At 42.3% G+C, this 15,961-nt stretch overlaps 1 protein-coding gene across 3 annotated transcripts in view; it reads right to left on the bottom strand.

Moving 5' to 3' along the window:
• TOPAZ1 (testis and ovary specific PAZ domain containing 1) overlaps positions 1-15,961 on the bottom strand; it is a 73,152-nt gene that overhangs the window by 19,868 nt on the left and 37,323 nt on the right. For all 3 annotated transcript variants that reach the window (XM_038771058.1, XM_038771066.1, XM_038771076.1), the window contains exons 13-16: positions 11,898-11,964; positions 9,513-9,690; positions 8,922-9,022; positions 1,596-1,761 (exon numbers count right to left, since the gene is read on the bottom strand). In XM_038771058.1, coding sequence (XP_038626986.1) covers positions 1,596-1,761; positions 8,922-9,022; positions 9,513-9,690; positions 11,898-11,964 — 512 coding nt within the window. The remainder of the gene's footprint in view (positions 1-1,595; positions 1,762-8,921; positions 9,023-9,512; positions 9,691-11,897; positions 11,965-15,961) is intronic.

Here is a 15,961-nt window from a genome sequence, read left to right as displayed (position 1 = left end):
ATTTGGGATTCACCTGCACAGAGATGGTATTTGAAGCCAAGGGAGCAAATGAGTTCTCCAAGGGAGTGGATGAGAGACTCCCACTGTTAGCTACTTTGCACTCTGCAGTACCTTCAAAGGGAAGAAAGTGAAAGTTCTAGGGAAACAAATGATGGAAAACTGCTAGCCCAAAGGCAAGTCTCAAGCCTTGACACTGGATGGGAGCATAGCGTTGACCACGTTCCTGCCTTGTGTACCTCAGACAATGCAATATTGCTCAGAGCCACCCGCACCATGGTGCGCTCTCCAGTGTGCAGGGTTGTGTCTTGCAGGAGGATGTCAGTGTCCAGCCACAACCAGCACTTGGCACAGCCTCCTGGAGAACCTGACATGGCCTGCCACATGTGATTACAGGAGCTACTGCTCCCATGTTTTCCGTAGCGGGGAAGGAGACATATTCATTCATTCAATCGTATAGAGGTTAGGCGGCAGAGGAACAGCCCGCTAAAGAGACTGAGAATGAGTGGACAGAGAGATAGGAGGAGAACCAGGAGAGGACAGTCTTGTGGTAGCTGCAGGAAAGAGAGATAAGGCCCAAGCTAGGGCTTTGTAGCAGCTGAAGAACAGCAACACCTCAAGGAAAGTGAGACAAAGAGAGAGTGAGGAAAGGACAAGGGATGAGAAAAGGCCTACCTAAATCCCACTTGGGGGCCTACCTAAATCCCATTTGGGGCTCACATACAAGGCAGTTACGTTCCCCTGCATGCGATGCCTACTCGCGTTTGGGAAAAGGAAATTTCACTTTCACTACTACTTGCAAGGTGCTGTACTTCATACCATTCCTTTTGGGTACCTTTCACTCAGGAAAAAAAAATCATAAATAATGAAAAGATCATCTATGATGTTCCCTTTTATTCTGCCAGTAGCAGTATATGGTTTCTGGTGGATCACCTGCTTCTTTGTTGTGTGACACTTTCAATATTACTGGTGGGAGAGGGAAATGGGTATTCCCACTCATCAGTGTTCTAATCCTAATGCCTCTGTTGTCTCTTTGATGCTTCCTAAGCAGAGCCAAAGAAGTCCAAGGGAGGGGCAGGAGTAGCCTTCCTCATATGCCTTCTGCTCTCCTGATGAGACCCCAAATGTCTGTTCTGACTGCTCCGATGATTGCCCCATTTCTTAGCAGGGATTTCAAATGCAGAGCTCATGAATGGACTGAATGAAAAGAAGAGAGAAATTTGACTTACCTTTGCCCCAACCAATCTGTCATACCTGAATCTATATAACCTTCAATATAAAGGAATTTTAAACATTATGACAAATACCATATTTAAATGAAAAAAAGGAACCCAGACCCTCATAAACAAGTGAACCTGAACATGAGTCTTTCCAAAGTATATGATAATTAAGCACAGGCACACTTTTTATCATCTCTGGGGAAAAAAAGCCCCATGCTTTTTGTAGATCTGCTGCTTAGGATCTTTTTCAATAATCTATCATAAACCAGGCTGTAAAATCTTCCATTAAAACAGCTTTAGATTATTCACAAAATGAAGAGCGACATAAAAATTTGAGTCACATTCATTTATACTTGATTCTTATACAAATGAACTTACCCCTCAATACCCATATCGCACCATCCAGGCTTCCACATTTAAGAAAAATTTCTGCCGCAATATTAACAATTTGGCACCGTGGGGCGAGCATCTCAGGACCAGTAAGTCCTTTCAAAGTTGTGAAATGAATTTGCAGTTCAAGTAATTTATCTAGTACCTTCCTTCCCTAAAGCAAAATAAAGAAAACGTATGATTAAATGTCACAAAGTACCGCAGAAAGAGCAATAAAAGAGACAAAGCCAATTTTCAATTATCTAGGGCATGATTATTCAGGACACTTATTTGTCTTTGCTTTCTCCTCCTCCTGTCAGTTGCCAGACTTCTGGCCATCTCACTGCTCAGTACCACTTCCACTAGGCAACAGTGGGAGAACAGGTATGTAATCCCCATTTTACACTTGAGGAAACAGGCACAGATAAGTTAAATGACTTGTCCAAGGTCACACAGCAGGCAAGCGACTTAAGGTCAATGGTCAGGAGTTTGATGCAAAGAGGAATGGGTAACCAATTACCGTTTTTGAGAAGGAATGTATGCAAAGATACTTAGAGGATCGCTGTGAAGTATGAACATTATAGGGGAGAGACCGGAGGCAGTGAGACCACTGAAGAAACTAACAGTGTCAAGTGCCTGGGCAAGAGTGGTGGCCTTTGGGATGGAGAAGGGTCTAATTTGGAAAATGTGGAGAAAAAAACTGACAGGATTACTGATGGGTAGATGGAGAGAAAGAAGTCAAGGATATTGTCAAAGTGGGGACTCCAGAGTCAGGGAGGAAGGTGGTGTTGTCAACTGTGATGGGAAAGTTAGGTGGAGAAAGTCATTTGGGAGAAAAGATGAGTTCAGTTTGACAAATGGAAATCACAGTATTGCAAGGATATCCATGTGGAGATGTCCTGGAAGCAAAAGGAACTGTGAGCTGAAGAGATGGAGAGGGAATAGGGCTAGTGAGAGATATTTTTGTGTCTCTACATGAAGGCGGTAGCTATCTGATCTGATTGTCTTGTCTCTAAGCCAGTGTGTGGTACAGTGCTTGGCACAAATACAGTAACACCTAACAAATAAAACAGGTATTATTCGTATTATATGATCTTTACACGTTGGGTCAATTTCATCTGAAGTCGGGCCAATGGCATTTTCCAGCCATACTGATTCTGGTAGAGTCTTTGCAAAAGGGTGGCCCCTTCTCATCCTGTGATTGAAGCATTTTTATGAACTCAGATCTGTATCCTCTAAGCACTTGAGGTTCACCCTGCCCCAACCCCACAGTACACACGTACATATCCTTATACCCTGCCATTTCCCCCATCTTTTAATATCTGCCGTCCCCTCTATCAATCAATCAATCAATCAATCGTATTTATTGAGCGCTTACTATGTGCAGAGCACTGTACTAAGCGCTTGGGAAGTACAAATTGGCATCACATAGAGACAGTCCCTACCCGATAGTGGGCTCACAGTCTAAAAGGGGGAGACAGAGAACAGAACCAAACATACCAACAAAATAAAATAAGTAGGATAGAAATGTACAAGTAAAATAAATAAATAAATAAGTAAACAGAGTAATAAATATGTACAACCATATATACATATATACAGGTGCTGTGGGGAGGGGAAGGCGGTAAGGCGGGGGGATGGAGAGGGGGACGAGGGGGGGGAGGAAAGAAGGGGCTCAATCTGGGAAGGCCTCCTGGAGGAGGTGAGCTCTCAGCAGGGCCTTGAAGGGAGGAAGAGAGCTAGCTTGGCGGATGGGCAGAGGGAGGGCATTCCAGGCCCGGGGGATGACGCTCTCAGCAGGGCCTTGAAGGGAGGAAGAGAGCTAGCTTAGCCCTCTAGACTGTAAACTCATTACAGGCACAGCGCATGTCTATCAACTGTTTTACTGTGCTCTCCCAAGCGCTCACTACAGTGCTCTGTACACAATAAGCACTCAATAAATACTACTGATTGACAATGTCTGATGAAGCTACAGAAACAGATAATCTCCCTGAGGGAGTGACCAAAAGTGAGAAGAGATGGGACCCAGAACAGAGCCTGAGGGGACCCCCACGGCAGTTGAAAGGCAAAGGAAGAGGTGGTAAAAGAGACTGAGGACTGGCTTGAGAGGCAAGAGGAGCACCAAGATAAACCATCTTGGTTAAACCAAGGTAAGATAACATTACTATCAGAGAGTAATCCACCGAGTCAGGGAGCCAAGAGGTCGAGGCGGATTCAGATACAGAAACAGTCTATTAGCTACGGCCAGGTGGAAGTCTTTGGTGATCTTGGATACAGAAATGAGGAAAAAGCTGGAGATTGCAGTGAGATACAGAGATTTTTTTGGGGGAAAAAACGTGGATACTGGAGAATTGCTCTCCCTCCTACTTAAACTGTGAGCCCCGTGTGGGGTAGATACTGTGTCCAATCTGCTTATACTGTATCAACCCCAGCAGTTAGTACAGTGCCTGGCACATAGTAAGCGCTTAACAAATAGCACAGTTATTACTAACAAATATTATTATTATTATATTTTTTAGTTAGTCACCATTTCCACAACATACAACTCAGATTAGTCTTTTAATTAGCAAACTAAGTCACTTGAAGACTGCACTTAATTATTAGTAGATATTTTAAACTTCTTCAATAAGATTAGCAACGCCTTTTTCTAAACAAACGATCTCAATCAATATATAAAGACAAGGTAAATCTCCTACTTTAAATTGAAAAGTTGTTCTTTTGTACAAAAGAGCAACATACCCATAGAAATTTTGTTTTAGGAAGATGGGTGATATTTAGTAAAGAACAACAGAATAATTGGCCAAAGAATCCTCCACCTCAGCCCATTTCTCAATAGATAAATTGTAACCCAGAGTAACTGAAATAGCTCATAGGTTCCATGTTAACCACTGGCCGTTTTTTATGGGGAGGAAGAGTGAGGTCCCTGCTCCTCAGGGTAGAACCATTCTGAGCATACCTCTGATCCCAAGGACTCTGGAAGAGGATGATTAGTTTTAGGTCCCTTTCTATATTCTCTATCTACACCCACTCACTTAGAGAACTCATTTGCTCCCACCGTTTCAACTACTATCACCACAAGGATGATTCCCAAATCTACATCTCCAGCCCCGACCTGTATGTACCCTTCTCTGTATGCTGTCTTGCAATTCCTCCTGCCTTTGGGACGTACCTACCTGGATGTCTCACTGGCACCTCAAACTTAGTATGTCCAAAACAGAACTTCTCTTCTTTTCCTCCCTGTGACTTCCTCACCACTCTAGACAACATGACCACCCACCCTGTCTCACAAGACCAAAATCGTGGCCTAGTGGAAAGAGCATGTGCTTGGGAGTCAGGAGACCTATGTTCTCATCCCAGTCTGCCGACTGCTCTGCCGATTGTTAGCCGTGTGACCTCGGGCAAATCACTTAACTTCTCTGTGCCTGTTTCCTCAACTGTAAAGTGGGGATTCAATATCTGTTCTCAAGACTGTGAGCCCCATGAGGGACAGGGACTGTGTCCGACCTAATTGACCAGTGCCTACCCCAGCACTTAGAACAGCGTTTGACACATACGCGCTTAACAAGTACTGTGGCAGACCTAACATCTGGCCCATCAATTACTGGGCCTAAGTAGTAAGCCAGGCCCCCCAGCCTTCCATGCTCACAGGAAGACCTACAAGGAACTAAGAGGAGAGCTGTGGCCAAAAGGCTGGTCTCTGTCATCACAGCCTTGTACAGGCAAGAGTTACTTGTTATCGGCCCTACGGCCTTGCATAGATGGGTGTTATTTGTTACTGGTCTTGAAGGTTACAGAATTGCTGTGTTAGTTATAAACACAGGAACATGGAAAAATACAGAATGCAACTGAAAGATATAAAAGTCTTGCTGCTTACCTCAATAAACGATTTCGTGCTTACCCTAGCCGGAGTCCGTGCCTTCGTACACCACAAAGTACCATAAAACAATTATTCTACTTCTCTCATCTCTCATTCAACCTATTCTGCACACATTTCTCTACTGCTCAAAAACCTCCAATGGTTGCCCATTCATTGCTGCAAACAAACTCCTTACCATTAGCTTTTAAGGCACTCATTCAGTTTTCCCCCTATCTAACCTCACTCATCTCCCACTACAACCCAGCCCCCACACTTCACTCCTCCACCAATCAATCAATCAATCGTATTTATTGAGTGCTTACTATGTGCAGAGCACTGTACTAAGCGCTTGGGAAGTACAAATTGGCAACACATAGAGACAGTCCCTACCCAACAGTGGGCTCACAGTCTAAAAGGGGGAGACAGAGAACAGAACCAAACATACCAACAAAATAAAATAGGATAGAAATGTACAAGTAAAATAAATAAATAAATAAATAAATAGAGTAATAAATATGTACAACCATATATACATATATACAGGTGCTATGGGGAAGGGAAGGAGGTAAGATGGGGGGATGGAGAGGGGGACGAGGGGGAGAGGAAGGAAGGGGCTCAGTCTGGGAAGGCCTCCTGGAGGAGGTGAGCTCTCAGCAGGGCCTTGAAGGGAGGAAGAGAGCTAGCTTGGCGGAGGGGCAGAGGGAGGGCATTCCAGGCCCGGGGGATGACGTGGGCCGGGGGTCGATGGCGGGACAGGCGAGAACGAGGTACAGTGAGGAGATTAGTGGCGGAGGAGCGGAGGGTGCGGGCTGGGCAGTAGAAGGAGAGAAGGGAGGTGAGGTAGGAGGGGGCGAGGTGATGGACAGCCTTGAAGCCCAGGGTGAGGAGTTTCTGCCTGATGCGCAGATTGATTGGTAGCCACTGGAGATTTTTGAGGAGGGGAGTAATATGCCCAGAGCGTTTCTGGACAAAGATAATCCGGGCAGCAGCATGAAGTATGGATTGAAGTGGAGAGAGACACGAGGATGGGAGATCAGAGAGAAGGCTGGTGCAGTAGTCCAGACGGGATAGGATGAGAGCTTGAATGAGCAGGGTAGCAGTTTGGATGGAGAGGAAAGGGCGGATCTTGGCAATGTTGCGGAGCTGAGACTGGCAGGTTTTGGTGACGGCTTGGATGTGAGGGGTGAATGAGAGAGCGGAGTCGAGGATGACACCAAGGTTGCGGGCTTGTGAGACGGGAAGGATGGTAGCGCCGTCAACAGAGATGGGAAAGTCAGGGAGAGGACAAGGTTTGGGAGGGAAGACAAGGAGCTCAGTCTTCGACATGTTGAGCTTTAGGTGGCGGGTGGACATCCAGATGGAGATGTCCTGAAGGCAGGAGGAGATGCGAGCCTGGAGGGAGGGGGAGAGAGCAGGGGCAGAGATGTAGATCTGGGTGTCATCAGCGTAGAGATGATAGTTGAAGCCGTGGGAGCGAATGAGGTCACCAAGGGAGTGAGTGTAGATTGAGAACAGAAGGGGACCAAGCACTGAACCTTGGGGAACCCCCACAGTAAGGGGATGGGAGGGGGAGGAGGAGCCTGCAAAAGAGACTACCACCAACCTACTTACTGTACCTCAATCTCATCTCTTGCCACCAACCCCTTGCTTATGCCCTCCCTCCTGCTTCATAACCGACAGACTACTGCTCTTCCCATCATCAGAGCCTTACTAAAATAATCTCTTCCAAGAAGCCCTGCCTAACTTCTCGTTTCTCCACCTTATTAGCTCCCCTTTCTGTGTCACCTATGCACTTGGGCCTCAACCTTTTAAAGACTCTGATACACACACCACCCCCATCCACACAGCACGTATACACATCCTTAAACGCTACTGTTTTCCTCTACACGTGATTTATTTTAAAGTCAGTCTCCCCACTAATTGCAAGCATTTTGAGGGCAGGGTTTGTGCCTACCAACTCAATTGTATTTTACTCTCCCAAGTGCTTAGGGCACTGTATTGCACACATTCAGTACTCAATAAATACCACTGATTGATTTCTAAACTAAAATTGTGAGTTAGTTTTACCAAATTCACTGGGCAAATGCCAGTGCTTAGAACAGTGCTTGGCACATGATATATGCTTAACAAATGCTAAACAAATACCATAATTGTTATTATTCTAAAAATTAAGATATAGACTTCTCAATTTTTCACAAAGATTAAATGTTACAAGATCAAGAAATGTGTTTAACTATTAGTATTAATTCGAAGATAAAGAGTGGCTGCTCGTTGTGGGCAGGGAATGTGTCTGTTTATTGTTACACTCAATCTCGCAAGCGCTTAGTTCAGTGTTCTACACACAGTAAGCGCTCAATAAATACAAATGAATGAAAGTGTATGGGACTGGGAATCAGAGGACCTGGGTTCTCGTTCCAGCTCTGCCACTGGCCTGCTGGGTGATCTACGGTAAGTCACGTAACCTCTCAGGGCCTCAGTTCTCTCAGATGTACAATGGAGATAAAACTGAGTTAACACAGGCTGTTCCACACAGACTTGCAACCTGATAACCTTATATCTACCCCAGTATTTAGCACATATTAAGAACTAAATGCCACTTTTTCAATATTAAGCATCTGTCCCAAACATAGTAGACATTTAATAGGTATTACTTGAAATAAAGCTACTCAAGAATTTACAAGTAGCACTATTTTTTCTTGACAACACGCTTTTAAATAAATGTTAATAAGAATACGAAATTTAACCAGGGCACAAATATATTTTACTAACAGACTCTTTCTCCAGGAGTTACCTCTGTAAAAATAAGGGAAGTCAGCATGCTTTCACTGCTTGCTGAATATAAATTACTTTTTCCTTAAGCTCCAAGCTTCTTTCTGACAACTGAATCATGAAACCCCCTGCACAAGGACTGGAATGTTGGCTATCCCTAAACCAGGAACAGATTGGCTTGGCTATTTTTAAGCGTGACATCCTTAACGGATGGCTGCTGCTTTAAATAGTCTTCTATGTCAAATTCCCTATATATCTCCGCGCTGGGATTAAGCAGTGTCCTGATGAAGCATAGTATGTGGCTAAAATCCATCGTATTTGTGTCGTGCTTACTGTGTGGACGGCACTGTACTAAGTGCTTGGGAGAGTACAACATTACAAAATCGGCAGACAAGTTCCTTGCCCACAGAGAGCTACAGTCTAGAGGAACCAGCTGAAATTTCTTGTAAATACTGGAGGAGGACTGATGCAGAGAGCTTGGGTGCCCCAGAGAAATGTCGCTTCCCAGGTTTAACTGTAGATTTGGACTTTTCCAGTAAGGTCAGCACTATGGATGACACCCACCCACCTACCTAAGGGATACTAGCTCAACTGGGAACAATTTTTAGTCACTCATAGTTAACTGCTTTTATATCAGTGATTTAAGTGTCAACTGCCACATTTTTAAGACCGCCACTTTCTGCCCCAGACCAAACCACTCAATAAAATACCTTGGTCCACTGCAGCGATTTGTGATAGGCGTACATCACATTAATTCCAATTCTTCCTAAAAAGGTTTTATCTATTCCACTATTTTGTAGATCCTTACCAACTGAAAAGAAAAATACAGCCGTTAGTAGCAGAATATGAGTAGCAGCTCCGAAACTATGTAAAAACTATTCTCTTAGAGTAAATTTACGGCAATGCTTTGAAAGGTACTATCAACACTATATTTCACTTTTGACTTCAACTGTTATTGGAGAGTTTGTTGAGGGGTTAGCTTCTACTTTAAAGTGATTTTACTTCAATGAGAACAATTAGCTCCAGTTCTAGTATTAATTCTGAATCTTTTAATCAGTCCTGAAGAGTCTTGATTTTAAGAGAACAAAATATTTAACTCCCTATTTATGTGTACTTCTCTGTCATTTAAAGTGATAATATACGTAGGAAAGGCTACAGCATGAGTTGCATGAAATCTGAAATATTTTCACCTGGAGAATAAGTACATAGCATTGGAAACAGTACGGCGAGCTATCCATTCCTGCCAAAATGCATCATCCCACTTTGGTATTATGTAATTTGCAACAGAAGTGAAATTTTACCTGTTTCGGCAAATTCACAAAAAGGAACAACATCTGGTCTCTCCTTTGTACAGTCTTCTGTAAACATTTCAGCAGTACAAACAGAAAATCTCTTAAGATCAGAAAATTTTTCATATTTCATTCTTATAGTCATATATAGATTTCCAAGCGTAGTCCAGTCACCCTTTTCTTTACAATGCTGTTAAAAAGGACCAAAGATATAATACCACACTACATAAAATATAATTGACAAACAAGCAGTTCGATTCATCGACTCATAGATCTCAGGGATCTACGTATTACAGAGCCATTGCGACCGTCCCCATCATTATTTATGAAGTCCCTACTTTATTTAAAGCCTTTTTTTAAAAGGCTGTAAAACGTCTTTTCAGGATCATCTAAACATGATTTGTGTGTAGGAAAAATGTTTAAAAATTGAGCAGCTCATACATAGCCACAAGTTTATATTAACTCCACTGTTACGCTTGGCACTCCTGCCATTCAAACCATTTTTACCTATTTAAATTTATGTATCATATATTGATATGTGAAACTTTGTTTCCCTGGGTCTCTTGCCTTCCCTGGTTTTCCCCAAGGCAAAGTGAATAAATCAGGTGAACTTGGCACAGGAAGAGCCCTCTGGCCTTTCCTCTTAGGGAAAAATACTTATTGGGGTCACTCAAGTCTTGAAGAGAATTATTAGCATCTCTCTTTTCTGTCCACCACTACGTCATGGTCTTTACCTCAGTCTCCCTCCAGATTCTGGCAGCGCAGGCTAGGATGGCAGAGGTGATGGTGGTGGGAAGCCATGTAATAAGCCAACTGGCATGTGCAGAAGCAGGTAAGAATATGTAAGAAGCAGCGTGGCTCAGTGGAAAGAGCACTGGCTTTGGAGTCAGAGGTCATGGGTTCAAATCCCGGCTCTACCAACTGTCAGCTGTGTGACTTTGGGCAAGTCACTTAACTTCTCTGTACCTCATCTGTAAAATGGGGATTAAAACTGTGAGCCCCCCCGGGGACAACCTGATCACCTTGTAACCTCCCCGGCGCTTAGAACAGTGCTTTGCACATAGTAAGTGCTTAACAAATACCATCATTATTATTATTACTACAGGCTACAGCCATGGCTCTTGTAAGTTACACTGAGCACCGGTGGAAATACTGGGAACCCAGCAGCTGTGATGGATGTGGGCTCTATTCTTTGCTCCTGCTACTCAGTGACAGCAATTTTTTGTGTGTCACTAAGCGGGGTGTACATGCACGAGTCTGGCAAGCTGACTGAGTGGTGTCTGTTCTAATCTCCTCCTAGATTTTTCCAACCTCCACGTGAAGAATAGGGAAATTCTGTTACTTGAAATAAGGCTCAGCAGGTAGTGGGCTGGATTTTTTAGATCTGAAAATGTCTCCTTTTCAATAATTTATTTTTTGAGTCAATAAATTTAGCTCATTAATTCAGATGTCACTAATTCAAAATTCACACTGATTTGGGCCCTGCATATGTGAATGAGGCTATAGTTAATCCCTCTTCAAACCAAAACATATTCAGTTCTACCAGTACATGTGTTTTCGCTACACATTTCGGACAGAACGCGAAGGCAAAATCAGGGAACATTCTTATGACAATCCAGGTCTGACTGGATAGAACACCACATGCTGGAAAAAAAATGGCTTTGTGCTTGTCAGCGACACTGGACATGGAGAGTATTAAAACACGGGTTTTCCTTAACATGGGATAATTCATCAGGAAGATAACCCCCACATTATCGAACTGACTGTAGAAAGGTAGCTGGCAGAGCTGCTACCTTTTCTGCTAGATGATGCAGACGGAATTGGGTTTTGTTTATCAAAGAAATAACCTCACACTCACACTGCTGAGCTTTCCCTACTAACATGAATCAGTGCCCTCCTAGGACTGTTGTTGCTTCCCTGGAATCCTGTTCCTTCCCTCTCTTTGGGGGCTGAACCTCCAGTCGGCAACCCCCAGCAGCAGGGGCCACTGCTCTATACGACTGAGCTTTCCTTTGTCATAAAAAGGAAGCTCCAGAGGAGGCCTGCTATGGCAGTTGTGAGTTGGCGTCAACCCACTGAAAGAAAGAGAAAGGGAAAGCAATGCAAGCATCTAATTTGGAAATAATCTAATCACCCTTCCCTGCCAATCTTAAAAAAATCTATTACAGAGATATTGAAAGGATTCCCTTACCTCTCACCACACCCCAATACCCCAAATTAGTGAGGGTTTTTTTTTCTGGGCAATTACAAAATATTATTCTGCAAATGTACATTCTCCACCACATCCAACCCAAAGCTTTTTATTAAAAAACAGCTACTACTCAAATGTTTTGAAGCAGAAAAATCACTTAACTATAACACAGGCAGTATATTTTAGAAAAATTACAAGTGCCATACCTTTATTTCAGCTATAGCTAAATCTAAATCGTAAATCCAGCTCTTTGAAAACTGTTTCAGCCGTAGCCTTAAACAAGAGATAAAAGTTATTCTTCTGTTCACTAACAAAACAGTTACCATTAATTCCAGTTTATTTGTTAGTTATCATATAATCCAAAGACTGGAGACAAATGTTTTTTTTAGTATCCCAAAGTGCAGGGTAATTTATGTTGTATTATATCGAGAGCGGTATACAAACATCATGATGACATTTATCTTGGGCTCGAGTGACAATATTTTAGAAAATTAATTTGCAAATACTTCCATCAATAGATACATTTAATTTGGTATCAAAATATTAACTTCAGATAAAGTATTCCCCTTACAACATATCAATTATTGTCTCAATTGCAAAATAAAGGGGTTCTGATGAAGATGGTTAAAAATCACTTGAAATAGTATAAAATTTCTGGTACACCAGATGAAATATACAGTTGTTTAAAACCAAAAAAAGCACAAAGCATGAAGTAAAGATGAAGTAGGATTCCTTGATTCTGCTTGAAAACAAGCTTTTAAAATAAGCATTCCTGCAAGCCACACAGTGCTATAATAAATGCCCGGTCACATCACCACAGTGTCTTCTCCTATTCTCCCATCACGTTCAATTCAAATGCTTCTCATTTCCCCAAATACTTATTTTGGCTATAAAGTGCATTTGCTAAAAGAGAGAGCATTTGCTAAAATATGCCCATTAATTCACAGAGGCTTTCAATTTTTTTTTAGAATGTATAGGCAGACTATTTAGCTCAGAAGTTATTCTAGGTCCAGAAGTAACTGTTTAAATGAGGAAAAAAGGAAAACAAGGAGTTTGATTTAGGTGGTCTTTGAGTTTGTACATCAAATCCCTGAAAAATGGTTTATAGACATCTATAGTACAGTCAATCAATCAATCAATCAATCGTATCTATTGAGCATTTACTGTGTGCACAGCACTGTACTAAGCGCTTGGGAAGTACAAGTTGGCAACATATAGAGACAGTCCCTACCCAACAGTGGGCTCACAGTCTAAAAGGGGGAGACAGAGAACAAAACCAAACATACTAACAAAATAAAATTAATAGAACAGATATGTACAAGTAAAAAAAATAGAGTAATAAATATGTACAAACATATATACATATATACAGGTGCTGTGGGGAAGGGAAGGATGTAAGACAAGGGGGATGGAATGAAATTGAATTTCTGTATCTGTGGGATGCCACGGATCACCTGAAAGAAGCTGTATATTTCCAATGTCAATTTGATGTTGCCTTTGATAAAATATAGAAAGAAGGGCGGTCACAAAAATGACAGACTGGATTGTTTTAAGTGAAAAATAAACTCCTCCATATCAATGGAGCATATGTCAGCTGAACAGCCAACTTGCAAGACTTTAAATGCTACTAGCCAGTGTGAAAGTGATTCAGACAATTTGCTTCAGTTTAGAACCACTCTGGCCATTTCTCCCTACCTCAGCTGATAGGCCCCCAAAGTGAGACCAGTTTACGGCCACATCCACTTAGGGGAGGGATATCCTAAGATTTTGCTTTTTCTGGCCTCTCTGGGACCTTCTATAAAGGCCGAGAACTCCAACTGGGCCCTGGAGCCAATCCATTTCCCAGCCCATCCAGAGAGAATTTGAAGATTTACCAGCCCACCCAGAGGGTAAAGATTAAACATTAAACACACCTGTGGGGTGATCACAATTTATGCATTATTATTATTTATATTTATGTCTGTCTCCTGTCTAGACTGTAAACTCCTTGTGGGCAGGGACTGTGTTTACCAGCTCTGCTGTACTGTACTTCCCTACGCCCTTAGTATTTCTGTACACTGTAAGCACTCAATAACTACAACTGGATTGATATTACGTACTGGGATGTTCCAGAGCCACTAGAAAGGGAGAGAAGTAGCATGGTCAGATAAGCAGTGTAGAAAAAACACAGGCCTGGGAGTCAGAGGCTCTGGGTTCTAATCCTGCCTTCACCATTTGCCTGCTGTATGACCTTGGGCAAGTCACTTAACTTCTCTGAGCTTCAGTTCCCTCATCATCATCATCAATCGCATTTATTGAGCGCTTACTATGTGCAGAGCACTGTACTAAGCGCTTGGGAAGTACAAATTGGCAACATATAGGGAAAGTCCCTACCCAACAGTGGGCTCACAGTCTAAAAGGGGGAGACAGAGAACAAAACCAAACATACTAACAAAATAAAATAAATAGAATAGCTATGTACAAGTAAAAAAAATAAATAAATAGAGTAATAAATATGTACATCATCAGCAATATGGGGATTCAATACCTGTTCTCTTTCTTATTTAGACTGAGAGCCCTATATGGGATCTGATTACCTTTGTACCTAGCCCAGTGTTTGGCACACACTAGTGTTTTAAGAAATACCATAATAATATAATAACAACAATAATGATAATAACTGTCTTCTTGCCCTCCCTCTGCACATTCGCCAAGCTAGCTCTCTTCCTCCCTTCAAAGCCCTATTGAGAGCTCACCTCCTCCAGGAGGCCTTCCCAGGCTGAGCCCCCTTTTTCCTCTCCTCTTCCCTAACCCCCCACCCTACCTCCTTCCCCTATCCACAGCACCTGTATATATGTTTGTACAGATTTATTGTACTGGTACATATTTACTATTCTATTTCTTTTGTTAATGATGTGCATCTAGCACATGAAGGAAAGACAGCTCGTTTCAGGGTAGTAGAGCAACTATACTTGTCTTCATTGTCTGTTAACTAATGTTTGTTGTCACCAAATGGTCTCTTTACGGGTACTGTTCTGTCTCCCACAGCAGCTCATGCGGCTCAGTGAGGCAGATGAGTTAATTCCTTCTCCGTGCTCTACTGCTGGTGCATGGAGAGAAATTTTCTGTGGACATTGGCTGTCCTGTCTCTCTGCGTGTCCACCTAATAATCACCATCTTGCTTTTATGGAGGGCACTTCAAGCTACATACTGAGTGTGCTTGTATGTTTGGATTAGTCTAGCGCTTAGAACAGTGCTTGGCACATAGTAAGCACTTAACAAATGCCATAATAATAATAATAATAATAATAATAATAATATTAATAGCAATAATTAGTCTCTAGACTGTAAACTCATCTCTAGACTCTAAGCTCGTTGTGGGCAGGGAACATGTCTACCAACTCTGTTAAACTGCATTCCTCCAAAGGCTTAATACAGTGCTCTGCATACAGTAAGCACGCAGTAAATATGATTGACTGATTTAAGCTCTTGCTGTAAGTAAGTGGTCAGGAATGTGTGCCTGGAGAATCATTCCCTTATTATTTGTACAGATCTATTACTCTATTTTACTTGTACATATTTACTATTCTATTTATTTTGTTAATATGTTTTGTTTTGTTGTCTATCTCCCCCTTCTAGACTGTAAGCCCGCTGTTGGGTAGGGACCGTCTCTATATGTTGCCAACTTGTACTTCCCAAGAGCTTAATACAATGCTCTGCACACAGTAAGCGCTCAATAAACACAATTGAATGAATGAATGAATGAATGAATCTAGCTTTATTTCGATTTATTCGGATGACTTGACACCTGTCCACATGTTTTGTTTTGTTGTCTGTCTCCCCCTTCTAGACTGTGAGCCCGTTGTTGTGTAGGGACCGTCTCTATAAGTTGCCAACTTGTACTTCCCAAGCGCTTAGTACAGTGCTCTGCACACAGTAAGCGCTCAATAAATACGACTGAATGAATGAACCAGAAGCTGGAAACTGATCTACTCTAGCATGGTCCTCACATACTTCATTGGGACTTGATTTTTTTTATAGCAAAATAAATTCAATTTTGCTGCTATCACCGTCAGCTTGAAAGAGAATGGTGGTGTGCACTAGCGCACAGAGCTGCTCTTTAAGAATGCACTGCAGAGAGCCTGTTGGTCCCAAATTCATTTGGCCCTACAGGTCAGTGTGGTCTACTAAGTTGGGTTTGGGTCTAGCTCAAGTAGCTCCCTAGCGTGTCTCTCCATTTTATTCATTCATTCATTTAATAGTATTTACTGAGCGCATACTGTGTGCAGAG

Source organism: Tachyglossus aculeatus, chromosome 2 (genome assembly GCF_015852505.1).
Source record: "Tachyglossus aculeatus isolate mTacAcu1 chromosome 2, mTacAcu1.pri, whole genome shotgun sequence".
Lineage (NCBI taxonomy): Eukaryota > Metazoa > Chordata > Mammalia > Monotremata > Tachyglossidae > Tachyglossus > Tachyglossus aculeatus.
The sequence above is the reverse complement of the archived record's forward strand: the minus strand, read 5'-3'. Positions and strand labels throughout refer to the sequence as shown.